Source organism: Aquarana catesbeiana, linkage group LG08 (genome assembly GCF_042186555.1).
Source record: "Aquarana catesbeiana isolate 2022-GZ linkage group LG08, ASM4218655v1, whole genome shotgun sequence".
Lineage (NCBI taxonomy): Eukaryota > Metazoa > Chordata > Amphibia > Anura > Ranidae > Aquarana > Aquarana catesbeiana.
In genome coordinates this window covers 110,624,122-110,646,981 of record NC_133331.1, presented here as the reverse complement: position 1 = coordinate 110,646,981, position 22,860 = coordinate 110,624,122, and the positions used below count along the sequence as shown (strand labels likewise).

General features: G+C 41.3%; 1 protein-coding gene across 1 annotated transcript in view; it reads left to right on the top strand.

Moving 5' to 3' along the window:
* The first annotated feature begins 538 nt into the window (after positions 1 to 538).
* Positions 539 to 22,860, top strand: part of PHYHIPL (phytanoyl-CoA 2-hydroxylase interacting protein like) — a 224,061-nt gene continuing 201,739 nt past the window's right edge. The window contains exon 1 of the mRNA XM_073596311.1: positions 539 to 1,044. Within this exon, the coding sequence (XP_073452412.1) occupies positions 939 to 1,044 (106 nt within the window). The 5' untranslated portion in view covers positions 539 to 938. The remainder of the gene's footprint in view (positions 1,045 to 22,860) is intronic.

Below are 22,860 nucleotides of genomic sequence, written 5' to 3'. Positions count from 1 at the left end.
TTGTGGCAATAACGGTGAGCATGCAGTGCATCCCTGTACATTGTACCTGTATACATCTGTGTCCTGATACATGTGAGCCCACGAGAACCCTGCAGCTTCACTAATATACATTTATTATAATAAAATATAAATATCATTATATGTAAGCTTTCACAAACAGGGTCCTCTGATCCCATCTCTCCTAAATTGTATCTGTACAGTTTCCGCTAATTTTACATGCTGTATAAACTATTGATGCTCTATCAATCCTGAATATTATAAGAACTGTGGTGCTAAAGAGTTTGAATAAGCTTTCAAGCCTCCCACCCTGAACCTGATCACCTGGAAATAAGACCGAATATTGGAACAATGTAGCCCAGACAGCAGATCTCTCCTCCGGTAAACAAATGCGACAATAAAGCTGACACTTTAATATGGGTGAGTTGGGAATGAGGCAGAAAATGGACCCCAGGCAGCCCTTTCATCTGCTGCTCCCTAGTCTCTTATTTGTCTAGCTAAATCTCCCCATGGAAGCTCGGTGATTGCTACCGCACCGAGGGAGCCGTGTGTGATGTGTGAGCGAGCTGCTTTAGCTATTACATAAGAGGTGGCTGGGTGCACGGTGCCCCCTCCATGGGCAGGGAGGAGGAGGACGGGCACACCACCACCGATCAGCTCTTTTGGACCTGAATTCTCCCCCCATCCAGCCACCCCCCGTTTTTCCCTTCCTCCTTCTGTCTGTCTGTCTGTCTGCCTTGAGATCAGCGTGTGCTCTGCTGGTGACGCTCCTTCTTCTTCTTCTTCTCGCTGCTCATGTAAGAGCCACCCAGAGCGGCGAGCAGCCTGGACACCGCCTTCTCCTCCTTCTTCTCCCAGCCAGAGCCCGGCACTGCAAAGGGAACGGGGGACAGCGCAGCCAGCACCCGCATTACACAGCACACCCAAACCGCAGAGCCAACATGGAGGTACCACGCCTGAGCCAACACATCAACAGCCCCAACAGCCCCTGCGAGGAGATGATCAAGAACCTGAGCCTGGAGTCCATTCAGCTGTGTGAGAGGGACGGTAAGAGCTTGTCCTTGTCATCCCCGACACCTTCAGCACAACAAAAGAGCACATTGCACGTCATACAGAGCCATTGATTCCCTTCTTGCTCCTGGAGGTGATTTGCATTGCAGCAGTGTGTCAGTGTACAGAATACAGCGCTGCTCACCCATGGCTCTGTGCTGTGTGCTGCTTCATTCTACTAATATGAAGCCTCCTGTGCATTGCCATCATTGCCTTGTCCTTTATTGTTCACATTTCATTGAGCCCTATACTATATGGTTGTATAATAGACTCTAATGGGGGGGGTGTAGGGTGGGGGGCTCAAAGGCAGTGTGTTGCAGTTTCAGCACCATGGACAGATGAAGCTCCAGGATTCTGGGCTCACAGTCAAACATTGGTGCTCAGCATCTGCACTGAGCTGGCTCTCCTTCTCCTCCAGCCTCACACATACAAATGCTTCCCAACAAGTTTGCCAGTGTTCAGGAAAGCAGGAGTCCAGATTGCAATGAATATGTATTTCTTGCTCAACCCCACAATGAGTGATGCTATGTGAGTAACACATTTGTTACTAGATGAAGCATTTCATTCATTGGTGCAATGGCAGACTTGTGAGCCTCCCTGACACACCTGCATGGCAAGCTGAGTCTATAGTACAATCATTGTTCTCGGAGCAGTGGTGCCAACCAGTGGGCCCTCAATGGTATTCCCTATTATTCAGGGACCCTTAAGTTTGCCCTTGGCATTTAGATCTAAGAACATGACAAACAGAACAGAATGAGGGAATATCTGATAACCTGGGGACAAGCATGAATGTATTCTGGAAGGGAATATGGGGCTCTGAGCCACAGGTTGTGCACCCCTGATTTAGACAGTGTGTGTGATTTTTTTTTTTTTTTCTTTTATGAGTTTAGGACATCTGAATGCCATGTCTTATTCCTGTTTTACAATATATGATGTTGAATGTGTTGTAATCATGGGTGCTATGAGTAGAAGTACTGGATTAAAGAGTAGCCTATGTTTATTGAATAACAAATTCCGTTTTTGCATTGTTGAAGTATGAAGTTTGCAGACAATGCATGTTCTAAGAAAGGAAACCTAAATGACGGTGCAATGCAGGAGATATGCAGTGTAAATGGTTCCACATTTTCTCTAACGGACTTTAGATTGCTACAGAATTCATAGTCTTTCTACATAACATGCAGTGGCAGCTCTGTGAAAACCATTTAATGCAGTGTCATTTTTGTTTAGTGCCTAACCTCAGAGCCAGCAAACAGCAGAGGAATTAATGGAAAGTGATCAGGCTCTCACCGCCATGTTTACTCTTACACTTAGAAAAGCAGGTGGTATATAGCAATTGTGTGGGTGCTGATTTCTATGGGACTATGCAATATTTACAAATTTATCATTAATGCTTTTTATAGTCAACCCATCCTGAGGTTTGTGGTTGTAGTAACCACATAACTTTGCATTGTGACTCAACCTTGTGTTTCATTTATATGTATAACATTTTCCAACAGAGTATTTAACTATTGCAGGCTTTCAATTGCATGGGTATTTTTAGAGGATGGTAATTATAGCTGTAAAAGGTATTGATTTATCTCTACCTAAACAATAAAATGTTTGCTCTGTTCAGCAGCAAGCCTGCAAGCTTTGGACAGACCTGCTTTGGTCTTTTGTTTCTGCATTGCATGATTAAAACACAATCGCTTCAATGTTTTGTATATAATGCAAATCTAAAACTGTTACAAGATGCTACAGTTTTTTGTTTTTTTTTAAACTGCAAGTTGTTCTTCACTTTGTAAAAACAGTTGTGACAGAAAATCAATAATATGTTGTAATTGTCTTTTATTTGCATGTTCACACCTCAAAGTCTGAGGGGTTTATCTCATAACATGATCCAATGAACAGGGATGTTATACTACATATGACAGCCAATCAGAAATTATGCACATAACAGTTTCAGTGCTAACAGACTAAAAGATTAACGTGATTGGTTATTCTGGATAACTATGAGCAGTTACTCTTTGTGCTTTCTGGAGTCTGTCATAAAATTTAGGAGCAGTCATTGCTTACTTGTTTTTTAAGGCGTTTGTTCCAAGGTTGGCTTTTTTTCATATTTCTGTCAGTGCTTGTTAAGTCAATGCTTCTTTAGGTCATTTGCTTACTGAGCAGTGAAGGAAGATCTAAGCAGCGTTTCTCAACTCTTTATTTGTGGCTTTAAAAGTATGCAAAATCTCGAGGCACCCCCAATCTAAAATGTAAAAAGAAAATATAAATGCTCCTTTCAATCGGAAATCTGAGGCTGTGACAATGCACAAGTGCCTTGATGAAATTAACATTACATCAGAGGTCCTTCCATCATGTCAGTCACCCCTTCTTACCAGAGGCCCCCCCATGCATGAGCACTCCCTATCACATCAGAGTCATCCCTATACATGAGTTTCCCCATCACAAAGCCACACAGACCCTACCAATCACACAGTCCCATAAGTGCCATACTTTTTGGCTTCAGCAGCGCAACATAGGGCATGAGGTGGAGGAGGTCTGGAGGAGGCGGACTTCCTTCTCCTGAATGCTAGGGGTGGCCCCGAGTGCCGCCTGCACTGGATCAGAGTAATGCATTGCCATGGAGCAGTTAAGCTTTCTGCCATTACCATAGCAACAAATTATACAGTAGAAGTAAGGGAAATGGGGCGCTTCTGCCAAAAAGTTCACCAGTGGGCTGTATCAGGAACACAGGTAAGGTATATGAAAACTTGAATAGCACTGGAGCAGCACTTCAAATGAGGAGAAGCAACTCATGCAAAGACATATAAGAAGAAAAGAAGGTGTTTTTAAGTGCAGTATTTAATAGCATAAACAGTTAAAAACACTTACAAAATCTTGGGATAAAACAGGCATATGCATAATTAGTCTTGATTCCTGGTTCTAAACCAATACTTCCAGGGAGAGGAGCCGACCAGCAGCTGCAAAAAGATGGGTGATAAATTTATCCCTGCACTAGTTATGGTCATTGATATCCCCTCCACCCCCCCCCCCCCCTTCCTTGTAGCACGTTCCCGCCTTTTGAGTTTTTGTCCTTCCCTTTTTTTTCTTCACCAGGTTGCTTAAAAGCTAATCCGACATACCGGGGCATAGGTCTGACGAAGGAGCAATTTGCACATGCTCAAACACGTTACCACCCCCTACCTGACATCATGTACGGTCCGTGTGTTCCACCATGGTTCCGGAAGTCAGGCAGCCATCTTGCTTTCTTGCTTTCCCCGCTCCTTTTGCAGCTGCTGGTCCTCTTCTTTCCCTGTGGGTGTTGGTTTAGAGCCAGAAATAAAGACCAGTTACTGATATTCCTGTTTTTATCCCAGGATCTTGTAAGTGTTTTTAACCATTTATGTTATTAAATACCGTTGAATACTGCACTTAGAAGCGCCTTCTTGTCTCCTTTTACAAATTATACAGTGCCTCCTTGCCCTAGAGTGTCATTGGTTATTATGGTGCAAGAGGCCAGGCTTTCTGCACTATGTTAACCCATGATACTGTACTAATGCGGGCAAATTGGGTTCTACCTACAAAAAAGAGATCAGCTATGGCATCTCCCTTATTTCTAGTTGGAAAAAAATGCTGTCTTCTAACATGTAATACATGTCAAACATGGATAGTAAAAAGTCTAGACCAGGAAGCATACAAATGTAAAATTGCAGTCTTTTGTAATAAGTGAGCAAAGAGATAATACAAATATCCATACAAGAAAGTATTGTCAAATTGAGAGGTGGTCTGTTGTTCCCTTTTGCTTTATACTATATGTAAGAAAATTCCCAGGCACTGATGCTGCAGTTGAAGCTAATCTCTGGATTTCTGGGTATAGCTACCCCCTCCCACTCACAGACCCCTCCCTTTCCCAGATAATGGCTGGGTCAGTCTAAAAGAAACAGATTTAAAGTAAAACTTTTCTTCTTTCTTTTTTTTCCATTTTAGAGTATTTAGAGTAGAGAACAGTTGGTTTAAAACTGCTTTATTTCTTTATCTGCACCTTGTATCCCCATTGAGGAGATTGCCATTTGCCACCTGTACTGCTAACAGAACAGAACGTTAGAGGAATCTCCCCATAGCAAAGGAGCCAAACTCCCTTCCCTCACTTTCAGTATCACTGACCTTGGCTATCAAGGTAAATTCCTAATCCCTAACAGCAACACAAATGCCAATAAAACCGGACAGGGATCCTAAAAATAAGATACATTTTAAGCCTGGCCCTCTAGTCTTACCATATACCTGTTCATGGTACCTCAGGACTTTTTACCAGGTACAATACTGACACTCCTGGACAAGTTTGCAAATGTCTGAAAAAATCCAGACAAGAAGTGTTGCAACTCAGTCTTCAAAGAGTGAGTTCGATCTCCACTAAAGAAAAAAAAAAAAGACACGAGTAATAGAATTTGCTAGTTTTTACTAGTATTGAAAATGGTTAAAGCCCTTGCAAGTTGATTATTTGCTTTCTATGTCCTGTTGTGGAAATTTTCCTTCACGTCCTATTTTGCAGTATGTAAAGAAAAAGCTCTACAGAGATAGATTTCGTCTTCGAGGGTTGTCATCAGAACAGGTGTTCTAATTGCAAAATATACAGTATCCATGTTCTCACCTGTTGTTCTGGTGACAAATGTAACATTTTGGACATTTTTTTTTTGTCTCCGTGAGAATGGTCACCAGGACAGATTGAGAGCGTGAATCAGACAGCAATAGAAGCTTTACAAAAGAGTCAAATCATGTTCTAATGCATCCAAAATTTAAAGCTGATCTCCAGGTTTATTTTGACTTTAAATAGTTCATTTGGGCCAACAAAAGTACCCACTGGGAATAGTGTATAAACTGTATCAGCTACATACAGTATACAGTGCTGTGTTCTGGGAGCAGGATGGGGAATTTTATCCTGTTCCCATGGCAAAATCAGGTTGGTCAGAGTTCTGCTCAGCCATTCATAGAAAGCTTTGTATTTTATGAATGATTATAAGGCTTCTTCTGATTGATGGAGTTTGTGATGTCATCTGCCTGCCTCTCCACTTCAGCCAATCAGAAAGTACCGTATTTATCGGTGTATAACACGCACCCCAATTTTAGGAGGGAAGTTTATGGAAAAAAACGTACATTTTAAATAAAGAACTTTAAAGCAAAATTAGGGTCACAGCTCATCAATGCATCCTGTTCAGTGCCCATCTGCAGCCTATAATTTGACCAACAATGCAGCCTGTTCAGTGCCTATCTGCAGCCTCACCTTTCCCATCATTGCAGCCTTGCCAGTGTTGGATTATCCCTGCTGTCTTCGAGGGAAGAGGAGGAGCGGGCGCCGCTGAATTACACAGAGCCGCAATCTCCTGTGTACCCGGCCTCCTGGCTCTGCTCATATGACAGAACAGTGGCCCAATGCGGGGCCAGGAGGCGTGGCTGTGAGTGACGGAGCGCCGGGTGCACAGGAGATCGTGGCTCTATGTAATTCAGCGGCACTCTCTCCTCTTCCCTTAGAGACAGCAGGGATCGGTGTATAACACGCACCAACGATTTTCTCCTGATTTTAAGGAGAAAAAAAGTGTGTGTTATACGCCGATTAATTACAGCATTTTATTCACTCATAAAATATAAGACCTCATATGAATGACTGAGCAGCGCTTTTATTCTAGCGATTTTATTCTAGGAACAAGACAGAAGTCCCTGTCCTCCCTTCCAGAACACAGTGCTTATAGCTTGTAGCTGATGCTTGAACAGTATTATTTTGACTACATAGTTGTGGGGCCTTCAGCCAGCAGCATGGGACCATTTTTTAAATTTTGTTTATTAAGATAATAGACATGTCATATGTACCTGCTCTGTGGAATGGTTTTGCACAGAGCAGCCCAGATCCTCCTCTTCTGGGGTCCCCCACCAGCACTCTTGGCTCCTTCCCTCATGAAGTGCATGTGTACTCGATCCTGAGCCAGGCTGTTTCCATCTATTCAGACACACAGCCCAGCTCAGCCCCGCCTCCACTCTCTGCTCACGGGTTTTGATTGACAGCAGCAGGAGCCATTGGTTCCTGCTTCTCTCAGCCAAGCCTACGAAATGGGTGAGGGGAGAAGAGTTGCTGCAGATGTGCACAGCGATGGATCAAGATCGGGCTCAGGTGAGTATTTGGAGGGGGCAGTGGGAGCTACTGTTAAAAGGTTTTTTACCTTAATGCAGAGAATTAAATTTACCTGTCTTTAAGGGGACATGTTACTGATTACCAATCACCAAAAGGGGGCACTACACTGACCACCAATGTAAAGGGGCATTTCTCCATGCTGTCCATGTTTCTAATCTAAGGGATCCCCGATGCCGCACATCCACCCGAGTGGTGCGATGGTAGGAGAGACAACCTCACCCTGGGCTCCCACCAGGCCATGCTCCGGACGCATTTCGCTCTGCCCCCCAGAGCTTAATCATGGGGATGGAGAAACCATATGCGTGGGGGAGTATAAGAGCATCATCTGTAGTCACTAATAGGAGCTGGCAGGTATGTGTAATTGATCGTTCTGGGCTGTAAGGTGGGGATGGGAGAGGGAAATGTGAAGAAGGGGAGTGGGGGATGAAAGCAAGGAAAGGAAAGACTATACATGGGTTGTGAAGATGAAATTAAAATCTATGTGAAGCAGGGAAATGGTGGAATGGAAAGTATGAGTATGTGATGGTAAGAAGTGGTACTGTGTGTGCAAAGATTGAGAGACATGGATTAAAATGAACTTGGGAGTAAAAAGTCTTTATTTTATTTAGTACTATATCTACAATTATGCTGATGTAATGTGACTTGTGGATATAATTCTATTGAGCAGGGGCTCCCTGAGAATTTCAAGGGTTTCCTCTGGGGAAAAAAAAGTTGAGAGACTGTATTTTTTTTTTTTGCATGAGAAACTGATTTTCAGACTCTCTTCCTATTTGTAACTGAGCAGATCCATATCTAAAAACAAAAACTCAGTCAGCAGTGAGCATTGACTTACACATAATGTGGTTTCCACCCTTTGGGTTATGCCGCGTACACACGACCGGACTTTCCGGCAGAAAAGGTCCGACGAAATCATTCCGTCGGACATTCCGATCGTGTGTGGGCTTCATCGGACTTTTTCTTTCTAGAATTCTGAGGAACCTAGAAATAGAACATGTTTCAAATCTTTCCGATGGACTCAATTTCTATCGGAAAACCGTTCGTCTGTATGCTAGTCCGACTGACCAAAAACGACGCAAGGGCAGCTATTGGCTACTGGCTATTGAACGTCCTTTTTCTAGCCCCGTCGTACGTCATTGTGTTCTAAACGAACGGACTTTGGTGTGATCGTGTGTAGGCAACTCTGTTTCAGCGGAACTCCGTCGGAAAGACCGTCAGAGTCTACTCTGACGGAAAGTCCGGGCGTGTGTACGCAGCATTAGACACAAAAAAATAAATATTGTGTCCTGTAAGAAGCTGGATAATTTTAATTCTAGCAGATCTCTGATCTGTTTCTAATTTGAAATATATAATATGTAGCAAATAAAGTCAGTGCTTCTTATCTGCATACTCTTTATCATCCAGTGATTTGGAGACTATTGAAGCCAAAGAAGCAGGATTCCTCTAAGGCCATGTTCTAAATACTGTATATCCATCATAATTGGTCCTCCTAACATTTTTAATTTATTCCTATGGAAGTAGGAGGATATCTCCCTCTGAATTCTGAAAAAGTAGGTCTAAGTCTGGTAGATCTCAAAGTGAACACCAAGATTAGTAAAAGTGATTATAAAGTCTTGTTTTTTTTTTTTTTTTTTTCTATAAAAATAACAAACTTGTTATACTCACCTGCCCTGTTGCAGCTTATTTGCACAAAGCAGCTCAGATCCTTCTCTTCTCGGGTCCCTCTTCTGTGCTCCTGGCCCCTCCCTCCTGTTGAGTGCCCCCACAGCAAGCAGCTTGCTATGGGGGCACCCGAGCCAAGCTGCAGCTCCGTGTGTCCATTCAGACATGGAACTGTGGTTCAGCCCCACCCCCTCTCCCTCCTGATTGGCTAACTGGCTTTGACAGCAGTAGGAACCAATAGCACCGCTGCTGTGTGTCCGGCCAATCAGAAGGGAGTGTCCAGGACAGCCGAGACACTCGTGGACATCGCTGGACAGAGATGGGGCTCGGTAAGTATTGGGGGGGCGAGGGGGGCTGCTGCACACAGAAGGCTTTTTATCTTAAAGCGGGGGTCCACCTATCTATCGTTTTTTTTTTTTTTAGTTCATTCACAAACTTTTCTTCTCAGCATTACATACTCACATATTGTGTGTAATATGTCCGCCTGTGTCAGATTTCGTCGGAAAGAATAACTTATATTATTCACTGCAGGCGGTTTCCATCTTCATTGTGGGCATTTGAAGCCCACAAGTATTTATTTCCTGGATGCGGTGAATGCTGTGCTCCCAGCATTCACCGCTCGTTCCCGCACATGCTCAGTGGCATCCAGGAATCTGTGCGGAGTCTGGGAGAGGCTAGAAACACGCCTACTCCCACGGGAGGAGAACCAGGAAGTGCAAAGAAGAATAGAAAAATAAAAGGTAATTACGGCGATTTAAATTTTTTTAAACGGCATGTCAGCATCTAGGCAAGGAAGAGAATACATACAGATATTGTTCAAAATTTGGGTGGAACCCTGATTTAATTGAATGAATGCATTAAGATAAAAAACCTTCTAACTTTACAACCCCTTTAAGGCTGCATGCACACAGGCCTATTAAAATACTACCATCTCCATTAGATCTTTCCACCAGCAGCTGGCAGAAAAATCCAGCATAAAAATGCCTATTTTGATGCATATTTTGTGCGTATGGAATTTAGAAACACTTGCGCATAAACACATTCTATTGGCTAGAATGCATTTCACTATGTCACACTCTGAATATGATCAAACCACTTTATCATATTGATTGTCTACACAGGTTGTGTAGATCACAACAGGGAAAGCTGTTGTTTCTTAATTCAGACCTGCTCAGTTAGGATATGCATAGATAGGAGGTGGATTATTATTATTATTATTATTATTATTTTTTGTTTTTTGTTTTTGTTTGTTTTGTTTAACAGTAGCAGATAGGAGGTGGATTTACCATATACTGACTCTTTTGACTTTTAAATGTGTTGGAGGTTTAGAGTTTTTCTTGCACATAGTACTGTAATTCATAAGATAAAGAAATATTTTTATTTTATCTACATAATGACAATTACTTGAAGTTAGTGCTTTTTATCATTGCATGTCATGTCATTCACAACTCTGGTATTGATTAAACATCCTGTCCTTCCATTGTGATAGAAGTACAAAGCTGATTAACTACCATCGTTTGGTTTGTCCTGAAAAAGCATTGAATGCAGTGAGAATCACTTGCTTTCAGAAAGCTGGGCTTTTACAAATAGACATGCTAAAGCTTTCATCTTCTGTTGAAATATGAATACATTTCCTTTACATTTGAATATCCTGAAAACAAATATTTGTAGCTTGTTCACTGAGAAGTTAATTTGCTTCTGCCAACGGTGTCTAAAAGAGGAAGATCTACTATGGCTGAACACTCCGAGGAGATCATTTCCCTGATTTTTACATGTTTAAAGCTGGTATGCATACAAATGATGTGCATTTAAAGCTAACTCCAGACAAACAGTGAAACTCGCTGTGAAATACATATGTGAGGACTGTCATAACTATCAAAATATTTGTAATCCTGTTCAGCTAGTTTTATGATCTAAGCACCCTTGTCAGACCATACAGCTAGGCCTCAACACCAATTGCAGTTAAAGGATAAGGTCACTTTTCTAATAAAAATAAATAAATAAATGCACATTTTTTTGCAGGTAAAAATATGTGCATTTATAATTTTTTATTTATTTTTTTTTTGGAGCCAGATCGTTGGTGCCATGCAGATCTCCTGCAGATCTGTCAGTGTATCTGTGTGCCCATACATCCTGTACAGACAAGCAGATACACTGACAGGAAGAATCAATGAACTACCACGGCGCTCCACAGCACCGTGGTAGTTCATTAAGAACTGCAAGCTGACAGCTGCAAAGGATGTCAGGGCTTGTAGTTTATTCACACACAGAGCCATGTGAATGAATGATGCGGCCTTGTGGGCTGAGCTGCACCCGGCCGCGTTGATTTAAAAAAGTGACAGTTAGTACTTCTCTCCGTACTGCTGTCACAGAGGGAGGGGATCGGGCAGCGGCTGCAGCATTGGGAACATGTTGCATGTTCCACCTGTTGTTGGCGTGGAAGTTGAACATGTAACATGTTTCCAAAGGTGAACTTCTCCTTTAACCACTTCAGCCCTGGAAGATTTTACCCACTTCCTGACCAGGTCATTTTTTGCGCTATGGCACTGCATCACTTTAACTGACAATTGCGCAGTCATGTGGAGCTGTACCAAAATACAATTGATGTCCTTTTTTTCCCACAGATAGAGCTTTCTTTTGGTGGTATTTGAGCACCTCTGCGGTTTTTATTTTTTGCGCTATAAACAAAAGAAGAGCGTCAATTTTGAAAAAAAACACCATATGTTTTACTTTTTGCAATAATTAATATCCCTAATTTAAAAAAAAAACAGATTTCTTCCCTCAGTTTAGGCTATGTAGGGGGATAGATTTTAGGCATTTTTAATAATTTTTTTAACAATAACGGCGGCGATCAGAGATTTTTATCGGGACTGCGATATTGCGGCGGACAAATCGGACACTTTTGACGCTTTTTTGGGACCATTGAAATTTATACCACGATCAGAGCTAATAATAGGCACTGATTACTGTATAAATGTCACTGGCAGAGAAGGGGTTAACACTAGGGGGCGATCAAGGGGTTAACTGTGTGTTCTAACTGTGAGGGGATTGGATTGACTGGAAGAGAAGACAGATTATTGTTCCTAATTAGAAGGAACACATGATCTGTTTCTTCTCCCCTGACAGGACAGGGATTTGTGTGTTTACACACACAAATCCCCGTTCCTGCCATCCTGGCCACAATCGAGGGTGGCCGGCCCTGCAGCGGGCACCTGCTATGGCTCTTAAAGTGGCCGCAGTATAAATACAGCAATTCGAGCAGAAGAGCCATTCTGCCGCCATATATATACAGGAGCCAGTCAGGAAGCGGTTACATTTAATTTTGAACTTATTTGTTTTGGTTTCTTTGTCTGTATGGATTACATGGGTTATCGACATGTGATGAAAATTTCATGTCAATGGCATCTTTAGAAACATATTTACCTAGAAAAATGGTGCACCCAAATAAAATTGATGTCCTTTTTTCCCACAGATAGAGCTTTCTTTTGGTGGTATTTGATCACCTCTGCGGTAATCAAATTTTATTTTATTATGATTTTATTTTTTGAAAAAAAACTATATTTTTTACTTTCTGCTATAATACATATCCAAAAAAAAAAAAAAAAAAACTAATTTCTTCATCAATTTAGGCCAATATGTATTCTGCTACATATTTTTGGTAAAAAAAATCCCAATAAGCATATATTGATTGGTTTGCGCAAAAGTTATAGCGTCTACAAAGTAAGGGATAGATTTAGGGACATTTATTTATTTACTGGTAATGGCAGCGATCTGTGATTTTTAGCGGGGCTGTGACATTGTGGGGGACAAATCAGACACTAAGTGACACTTTGGGGACCAGTGACACCAATACAGTGATCAGTGCTAAAAAAATGCACTGATCCTTGTATGAATGACAATGGGAAGGGAAGGGGTTAACACTAGGGGGGCGATCAAGGGGTTAAATGTGTTCCCTGGGAGGTGTTTCTAACTGTGGGGGGAGTGCTACACTAGAGGAAAAGTGATCGTGATTCAACTTAGCTGAAACACGATCTCTCACTTTTCCTCCCTGAGATGTGCTTTGTTTACATCGGCACACTGCTGCTCCGTGCTCCTGTGAATGATCGGCTGACCTGCTGATTGGCTCCTGCTGTGTCCAATCACAGCAGGAGCGGCACGCGCGCTCTCTCTAAACTGCATGCACCCTGGTGCCCTGCTGCAGTAAATGTACGTGGGGAGGTCCGGAAGCGGTTAAAGCAAATATAAGGTAGAAAATACCTAATCAATCACTGTCAGTCCATAGCATATACCGCCATATACTCATGCCCTGGGGAATAAAGCTTTCTGCACCATGATAATTGTGCCGAAAACTGTCAGGAGTGGCCTTAGCCACATTATCTAAGAGCCCTTGCACACTGGGGCGGGGGGCGGCGTCAGAGGTAAAACGCCGCTATTGTTAGCGGCGTTTTACCGTCGGTATGCGGCCGCTAGCGGGGCGGTTTTACCCCCGCTAGGGGCCGAGAAAGGGTTAAATACCACCGCAAAGCGCCTCTGCAGAGGCGCTTTGCCAGCGGTATAGCCGCGCCGTCCCATTGATTTCAATGGGCAGGAGCGGTAAGGGAGCGGTATACACACCGCTCCTTCACCGCTCCGAAGATGCTGCTGGCAGGACTTTTTTTACCGTCCTGCCAGCGCATCGCTCCAGTGTGCAAGCCCTCGGGGCTTGCACACTGGATACACAGCAGCGGCACTTTCGGGGCGGTTTGCAGGCGCTATTATTAGCGCAATAGCGCCTGCAAACCGCCCCAGTGTGCAAGGGCTCTTAGGAGATAAACCAATTTCAGGTCTATGTATGCCACCTGCATCAGTTTCTATTTCAGACTGAAAAATAAACTAGCATAGGCAGCCCCAGTTATTTTTCACTTTATCCTGACAAGTGCTCCAGTCCCTGCTGTGGAGAAACACCCCAATAACAGGATATTACCACCTCCATGCTTTACTATAGGAATGGGGTTATTTGGATGGTGATCTGTATTGGATTTTCTCCAGAATTATTTTTTATCCAGAATGTTGAGGCCAAATAATTAAACTATAGTCTCATTTGACCATAACACCTTTTTCCATGTGGCTTCAAAATCTTCAAGGTGTGTTTTGGCAAAGCTCAGTCATGACTGCATGTGGCCTTTCTTGAGGAGTGGCCTGTCCACAAGTTTATCCTGGAGATCTATTGGCAGTGCCTTGCCACCCACGGTTGATGGTTTGATTCAGTTGCATAATCATGGACTGAAATGCTCCAGCAAAGCTCCTTTCATGCTCAGCTAATCAAAATGACCACAGCTGATTACAGTTGAAAGTCAAATGGCTTTGTGTGCCATTGAGAAGGTGATTTAGGAAGGTGGGTTATTCTTTTCCAACTCTTCGTTTTTTTTTATTTTTTTTTATTTTTTTTAAATAACACCAACATGTCAGATATCTTTCACTTGGATGTTATAAGTTGCACTGAGTAAATACAGCTGGATAAAACAAAAACTGTGTCTGTCTTCATTTCAGGCTGCAAAGCAGCAAATTGTGATTATTTTAAAGGGGGTGATTTCTTTTCTTTACCCACTGTAAGTCTCTCTTTTATTAATAGTTATAATATTTAAAATAAATTAGGTTTTATATCGGCCATAATGACAACAAAGGGTTAAAAGATCTGAAGCACTTTACAGCGCTTCAAATCTGTTGTACCTTGCCAGGGATATGGCATAAACATGGGGAAAACATTTCAAATTCTTCCAGATATGTTTAATCCCTCTTTCCCCATCACCACATAGCATCTCTAAGCAACTGTGTTGCTCATAATAAAATGTTTCAAGGACATCCCCTTTAGAAACTTCTTTGTGTGTTGCATGCATGAATTTAATGTTCTTTTTTTTTCCATAACTTGATATGTGAGACTAATTGGCTGAAATTTTGATTACAGCTGTTGGACAAGTGATGGTCACAAGTAAAATGATTATCTAGAAAGATTGTTCTGTTAAACAATTTCCAACTGGCACAAAGTATGAAATGTGTCATAGAACAATATTACCTTATTTTTCCAAACAAAACAGTGGAATATTATCAGATGTTAGACTGCAGTAGTATATGTAACGAAGAGTGCATTTACTGGTCTGGCTCTGCGATTTACAACTTTCAAAGCACAGGGTAAAGAAAGGAAGGGTAATGGGTTTTGTTTGTGATGCTGAATAAAGAACGTTAATCTAAATTATAATGTGTAATCTAAAATATAAAATTTGTGTACTTTAAAGTTTTTTTTATGTCATTTTAGTTTTGAAAATCAGTTAAAAAATCTGCTGGTTTTAGGTCTGAAAATGTTTGCTAATGCCTGACCAAGAATGAACCAAACTGCAACTGAAGACTATTCAACCATAAAAAGCTGCCAGACCAGGACTTCCACTTGTGCTATTATGAATGTTAATGAATAACTGTCCCGCTTTTTATTGTATGGGCTGTTTAGATTAGAAGGAATTCCAGGGCAATGGCATTCATACTAAACAAAGTATCCTGGAACAATAAGAAAAGTAAAACATAAGGTTGTTAACGCTGCAAAACAGAATGTGCTAGACAGTTAATATAAAAAAAACTTCCATTGTTGTAATGTACATTCATTTAATTAGGCGCTACAGTAATGTTATATTATTGCTTTATTGTGTATTACCTTGTGTGTTGTTTAGTTCTCACTTTAGGCTACCATACTGTGACCCATGCTGTATTAAAGATGAATTTTTACCCTTATCTTAAAGATTGCAAAAATTATACCTGTTTAGTTATAGACATTTACAGATACCATACTTATAATATATAATTGTAGGATTTGCACCCCCTCTTTTTTTTTTTCTGCCCATCCTTCTCATGTTGCCACTTTTCACCAAGGGCAGATGGATCCATCTCTTTACTTTCTCGAACTCTGCTTCTGCCTCCCGGAACAATGACGATGACAATACACCTCATATGAGGGGGAAGGCACTAGTGATCTAACACTCCCTGGATGCAACTGTGAGGCCCTGGTTACATAACCAGGGCCTCACTGATTCAAGAAGCATAAAAACAGTAATTTTATAAGTAAAGTAAAAAACATTTTTAACTAATGACTGCAAGATCAGTTCAAATCGGCATTCAGAGCTGATGTGATTTTTAATGAAAGGGGGTAAAGGTCCACTTAAATTAGTATCTTTGCGAAAACTTCTGTTTGTGAACATTTTGACACTTTGGCTTGCAAGGTATATGACTATGCTATAAACATTTTCAGATTTAAAGCAGACCTAAATTAAAATATTGTCTTTGTCCATTGTTGCACCAATTCCAAAATACCCTGAAATACCAGTAAGTTGGTACAGGCCCAGTCTGAAGCCAGTTGGTGGCTGACTTCACTTCTGGCTTTGTGTGAGGTATACAGGTGCATCTCAAAAAATTAGAATATCGTCAAAAAGTTAATTTATTTTAGTAATTCAATTTAAAAAGTGAAAATCATATAATATATAGATTCATTACACACAGAGTGATATATTTCAAGCATTTCTTTTTTTTTTTAATTGTGATGATTATGGCTTAAAGCCAGTGAAAACCCAAAATTCAGTATCACAGAATATTAGAATATTGTGAAAAAGTTCAATATGGTATCACACTCTAATCAGCTAATTAACTCAAAACACCTGTAAAGGTTTTCTGAGCCTTTAAATGGTCTCTGTCTGGTTCAGTAGGTTACACAATCATGGGGAAGACTGCTGACTTAACAGTTATCCAGAAGACAGTCATTGACACCCTCCACAAGGAGAGTAAGTCACAAAAGGTCATTGCTAAAGAAGTTGGCTGTTCAGAGTGCTGCATCCAAGCATATTAATGGAAAGTTGAGTGGAAGGAAAAAGCGTGGTAGAAAGGTGCACAAGCAACAGGAATAACCGCAGCCTTGATAAGATTGTGAAGCAAAGGCCATTCAATAATTTGGAGGAGATTCACAAGGAGTGGACTTCGGCTGGTGTCAGCACTTCAAGAACCACCACACACAGATGTATCCAGGACATGGCCTACAACTGTCGCATTCCTTGTGTCAACCCACTCTTGAACCAGAGACAACATCAGAAGCGTCTTACCTGGGCTAAGGAGAAAAAGGATTGGACTGTTGCTCAGTGGTCCAAAGTCCTCTTTTCGGATGAAAGTAAACTTTACATTTCACTTGGAAATCAAGGTCCCAGAGTATGGAGGAAGAGTGGACAGGCACGGGATCCAAGTTGCATGAGGTCAAGTTTCCACAGTCAGTGATGATTTGGGGAGCCATGTCATCTGCTGTGTTGGTCCACTGTGTTTTATCAAGTCCAAAGTCAGCGCAGCCCTCTACCAGGAAATTCTAGAGCACTTCATACTTCCCTCTGCTGACCAGCTTTGTGGAGATGCTGATTTCATTTTCCAGCAGGACACTGCCAAAAGTACTAAAACCTGGTTGAATGATCATGGTACCACTGTGCTTGATTGGCCAGCAAACTTGCCTGACGTACACCCCATAGAGAATCTGTGGGGTGTTTTCAAGAGGAAGATGAGACACCAGATAAGGTGAACGCCGCTGTCAAAGCAACCTGGGCTTCCATAACACCTCAGCAGTGCCACAGGCTGATCGCCTCCATGCCACACCTCATTGATGCAGTAATTCATGCAAAAGGAGCCCCGACCAAGTATTGAGTGCATACTATACTGTACACTGAATTTTGGATTTTCACTAGCTGTAAGGCTGCTTTCACGCTGAAATCGCCCGCCGTTAGCAGTAAAGTGCTGCTCGCTTTAGCGGTGCTTTACCGCTGTTTAAGCGGCGCTTTTGCACCGCTTTTCAGCCGCTAGCGGGGCGCTTTTGACCCCAAAGAAGGGGGTTAAAAAACTCCCGTGTTGCAACGCTTCCGAAGCACTTTTCAGGTGCTTCGGAAGCGCTGTCCATTCGTTGCAATGCAATGTATACAGCTCTCCCAAACCGCCCCAAAGATGCTGCTTGCAGGACTTTTTCTAACGTCCCGAAAGTGCACCGCCCCAGTGTGAGAGCACCCATTGTAATGAATGGGAGGCAGTTTTCTAGCGCTAAAATGCCTGAAAACTGCCTCAGTATGAAAGGGGTCTAAGCCATAATCATCAAAATTAAAAGAAAGAAATGCTTGAAATATATCACACTGTGTGTAATGAATCTATATATTATATGAGTTTCACTTTTTGAATTCAACTACTGAAATAAATTAACTTTTTGATGATATTTAAATTTTTTGAGATGCACCTGTATTTGTAATGAGTAACTTACACTGGGACATAGTGCTGAATATACCAATATAATTATCTAAGTTTGGGTGTAATTCAAGTAATTGTGAAACTCATTTTTACATTCCATATGCCAAGGTGTTATTGCCTTTTTTATATTTTTGGGGATATACAGTATAAATGCTGATTTTTATTTGGTATATAAAGGTTTAAATATAGAGAGTGTTACAGTTCCTGAAAAAAACATAGAATTGAAAAAACACATTGAGGCCTGATTCACACTAGTGCCATTTTCAGATGCGACTTGAGTCACACAGAATTACATGACAATGGAAATCACATTGTTTTCAATGGTACCTGTTCACATCAATGCAGCACGGTGCGATTTTGGAAAAGGGTGCTGTGCTACTTTGTTGCGATTCCAGCGCAGTGTTCACCCCATAGGATATGCAAACCAAATCCAAAACTTAACCAAGTTGCACTACTAAATTGCACTGAAAATTAGATCATATCTCAGCTGCAATAGTGTGAAGAGAGTGGCAGCCGGAACATTTTTTATGTTTAGAGACACCCTGCAAAGTCTAGTTAGGGGTCAGAAGCACAGGAGTCGTCACCAGGAACCTTGTTGGTTACAGCTATCCCTGCTTGCAATGAACAGAAAACTGCATCTAGGAATAACTTTATTGCTCTCAGAACTTCTGCAACTCTGTAAGACCCAACACAGCCTTCCTAAGGTTTTAAACACCCTTGAGTATCTCATCAGTAGGGATGGGCCGAACACCCCCCCTGTTCGGTTCGCATCCAGAACATACGAACAGGCAAAAAATTTGTTAGAGCACGCAAACACCGTTAAAGTCTATGGGACACGAACATGAAAAATCAAAAGTGCTAACTTTAAAGGTTAATATGCAAGTTATTGTCATAAAAATTATTTGGGGACCTGGGTCCTGCCCCAGGGGACATGTATCAATGCAAAAATAAGTTTTAGAAACGGACGTTTTTTCGGGAGCAGTGATTTTAATAATGCTTAAAGTGAAACAATAAAAGTGAAATATTCCTTTACATTTCGTACCTGGAGGGTGTATACAGTATGCCTGTAAAGTAGCGCATGTTTCCCATGTTTTTAACAGTCCGAGAGCAAAATGACATTTCTATAGTGCCGGCTATTAATGAATTGTCGGTCCCGACAATACACATAAAAGTCATTGAAAAATAAAAAAAAAAATGCATGGGGATCCCCCAAAATTCCATTACCAGGCCCTTCAGGTCTGGTATGAATATTAAGGGGAACTCTGCTTTTTTTTTGTAAAAAAATGGCGTGACCCTTACGGGAATCCTGCGTTGCATCAGAGGGGGGCGGGGTCACCCGTACACGTCACTGGGAAACCCCGGCGTTTCCCCTTGTCAGAGGGGGATGGGGTCACGTGACGGGTGGCCCCACCCTCAGCTACATAAGAATTGTCAAGCTGGCACCACGTCATTGGCTGGGTGCGTGTTCCTCGCTGGAGTCGCTGGAGATCATCCATTGCTGGAGATCGAGAATTGGATTACATCGCTGGAGTAGGAGCATGGATTTATTGGATTACATCGCTGGAATCTTTTAATTTTTTTATTTTTAATAAAGGACTTGTCCCAAGCCGTCTCCTGTGGTTTTTTTTAACATTTCGACACTTTCTTTTTGTGAAATGGTAGGGCTAGAATGTACCCCTTACCAATTCACATAGGGGGGGCCGGGATTTGGGTGTCCCCTTTGGGAAGGGTTGTCGGGATGAGGCCCTTGTCCCCATCAACATGGGGACATCCTCCCCATGTTGAGGGCATGTGGCCTGGTAAGGTTCAGGGGGGGGCGTTCTCTCGTCCCCCCCTCTTTTCCTGCAGCCTGCCAGGTTGCGTGCTCGGATAAGGGTCTGGTGTTGATTTTTGGGGAAACCCCATGCAATTTTTTTTTTTTTTATTTTGGTGCGGAGTTCCCCTTAAAATCCATACCAGACTTAATATTCATACCAGACCTAAAGAGCGTGGTAATGGAATTTTGGGGGACCCCCACGCATTTTTATTTTTTTTTATTTTTCAATGACTTTTATGTGTATTGTCGGGACCGACAATTCATTAATAGCCGGGACTAGCGCTAGCAGTTATATTGACTTTTTTTTCCTTTAAAAATTTAATTTTGCTCTCGGACTGTTATAAACACGGGAAACATGCGCTACTTTACAGGCATACTATAGACACCCCCCAGGTACGAAATTTAAAGGAATATTTCACTTTTATTGTTTCACTTTAAGCATTATTAAAATCACTGCTCCTGAAAAAATGTCCGTTTTTTAAAACCTTTTTTTTGCATTGATACATGTCCCCTGGGGCAGAACCCAGGTCCCCAAATACTTTTTATGACAATAACTTGCATATTAACCTTTAAAATTAGCACTTTTAATTTTTCATGTTCGTGCCGTGAACACCCCAAATTGTTCGCTGTTCGGCGAACAGCCAATGTTCGAGTCGAACTCATGTTCGACTCGAACAGATAGCCCATCCCTACTCATCAGCTAAAAAAATACTAGAAAGATGAGGTTTGTAGTTGCGCAAAAAAGGTTTATTTGAACTTTAGTGCAGAAGCACTAAAAAAATTTTGTGATATAAAATATTATTGTCTTTATTGTTAATACAATTCAGTGACCATATTGTCCTGGGTTTCAGTTCAGTGACCATACTGCCAAGAGTCACAGCAAAAGGTTGCCAAGTGGCTAAATTTAAATTTTGCTATAAAACTCGATCTGTAGTTATGCTACTGGCGTTGATCATACAGTAGCAGAACTCCTAAAATTGCAGCTGAAAATATTGGACAATCAATCTGTCCTCATACTTTCTTAAAGCATAACGTCATAACTAAATTTAAATGTTCACTATTTTACCTGCCTAAAATATTTGTAATTTTATTTACTTGGTCATTCAGTTCGCAGAATTCAGTCTTACTGGCAGGTTTTCACTATCCACTATTGCAGGTTCTGTTTGACAATGAATATATCCATACCTTCTTCTGCTCTCTGCCTCTCCACTGTCTCCAGCTCCCAGTGCCTTATTGGTAAAATTACCAAACCACGAACTGTTAAGCTCACAATATTTTACACTCTGACTTTGCAATCTCCTTTTAGATATACAACCCTAATTCCAAAAAAAAGTTGGGACGCTGTGATGATAAAAACAAAATGCAATGATTTGTAAATCTCATAAACCTGTATTTTATTCACAATAGAAAACATATCAAGTGTTTCAACTGAGAAAATGTACCATTTAAGAAAAGAAGGTAATTTTAAAAATGATGGCAGCAACACCATCTCTAAAAAGTTGGGACAGGGAGACAAAAAGTACTAACAAGAAAAAGTTGGAAGAACATTTTGCAACTAATTGGGTTAATTGGAAACAGATCAGTAACATTAGGTTAAAAAAGCACATCTTAGAGAGTCAGAGCATCTCAGAAGAAATCATGGGCAGAAGTTCACCAATTTGTGAAAAACTGCATCTAAAAATTGTTGGACAATTTCAGAATAATGTTACTCAATGTAAAATTGCAAAGACTTAAACATATCATCGTACAGTACATAGTATCCTCAAACGATTCTGAGAATCTGGATAAATCTCTGTGTGCAAGGGACAAGGCGAAACACAATATTCGATGTTCGTGATCTTCGTGCCACAGCACTGCATTAAAAACAGGCAGATCTTGTGATGGACATCACTGCATTGGCTCAGGAATACTTCCAATAATCACTGTCTGTGAACACGAACTGTGTTTACAGACAGTGATTTTTGGAAGTATCCATCCAAAAATGCAAGGTCATGCAAATAAAAAGCCATATCGGAACATGATCCACAAATGCTGCTGTCTTCTCTGGGCCAAAGCTCATTTAAAATAGCCTGTTGCAAAGTGGAAAACTGTTCTGCGGTCAGATGAATCGGAATTTAACATTCTTTTTGGCAACCATGGGCGCTGCATCCTCTGGACTAAAGAGGGACCTTCCAGCATGTTATCAGTGCTCAGTTTAAAAGCCTGCATCTCTATGAGTGTGGGGATGCATTAATGCATATGGAAGGGGCAGCTTGAATATCTGGAAAGACATCATTAATACTGAAAGAATTATCCATGTTTTTGAGCAGCATATGCTCCCACCCAGACAATGTCTTTTTTCAGGGAAAGCCTTGCATATTTCAGCAGGACAATGCTAAACCACATACTGCATCTATGACAACAGCATGGCTTCATAGTAGAAGAGTCCGGGCGCTTAACTGGTCTGCGTGCAGTCCAGACTCTTTACCAATTAAAAATATTCGGCACATCTTGAAACGAAAAATACGACAAAGAAGACCCAGGAGCAGTTAGAATCCTATATTAGACAAGAATGGGACAACATTCCTCTTCCAAAACTCCAGCAACTGGTCTCCTCAGTTCCCAGATGTTTACAGAGTGTTGTTAAGAGAAGAGGGGATGCTACACGGTGTTGCTGCCATCAATTTAAAAATTACCTTTATTTTTTACTTAACTTGGTACATTTTTTTCAGTTTAAACATTAGATTGTTTTCTGTTGTGAGTATGATTTGCAAATCATTTCATTCTTCTTATATGTAGATTTTACACAGCGCCCCAACTGTTTTGGAATTGGGGTTGTACTAAATCAAGTCTTCTGATCACATATATATTCATAATAAATCTAAAGGAAGTTGGACAATGTATATATGATTTACAGTATATATATATA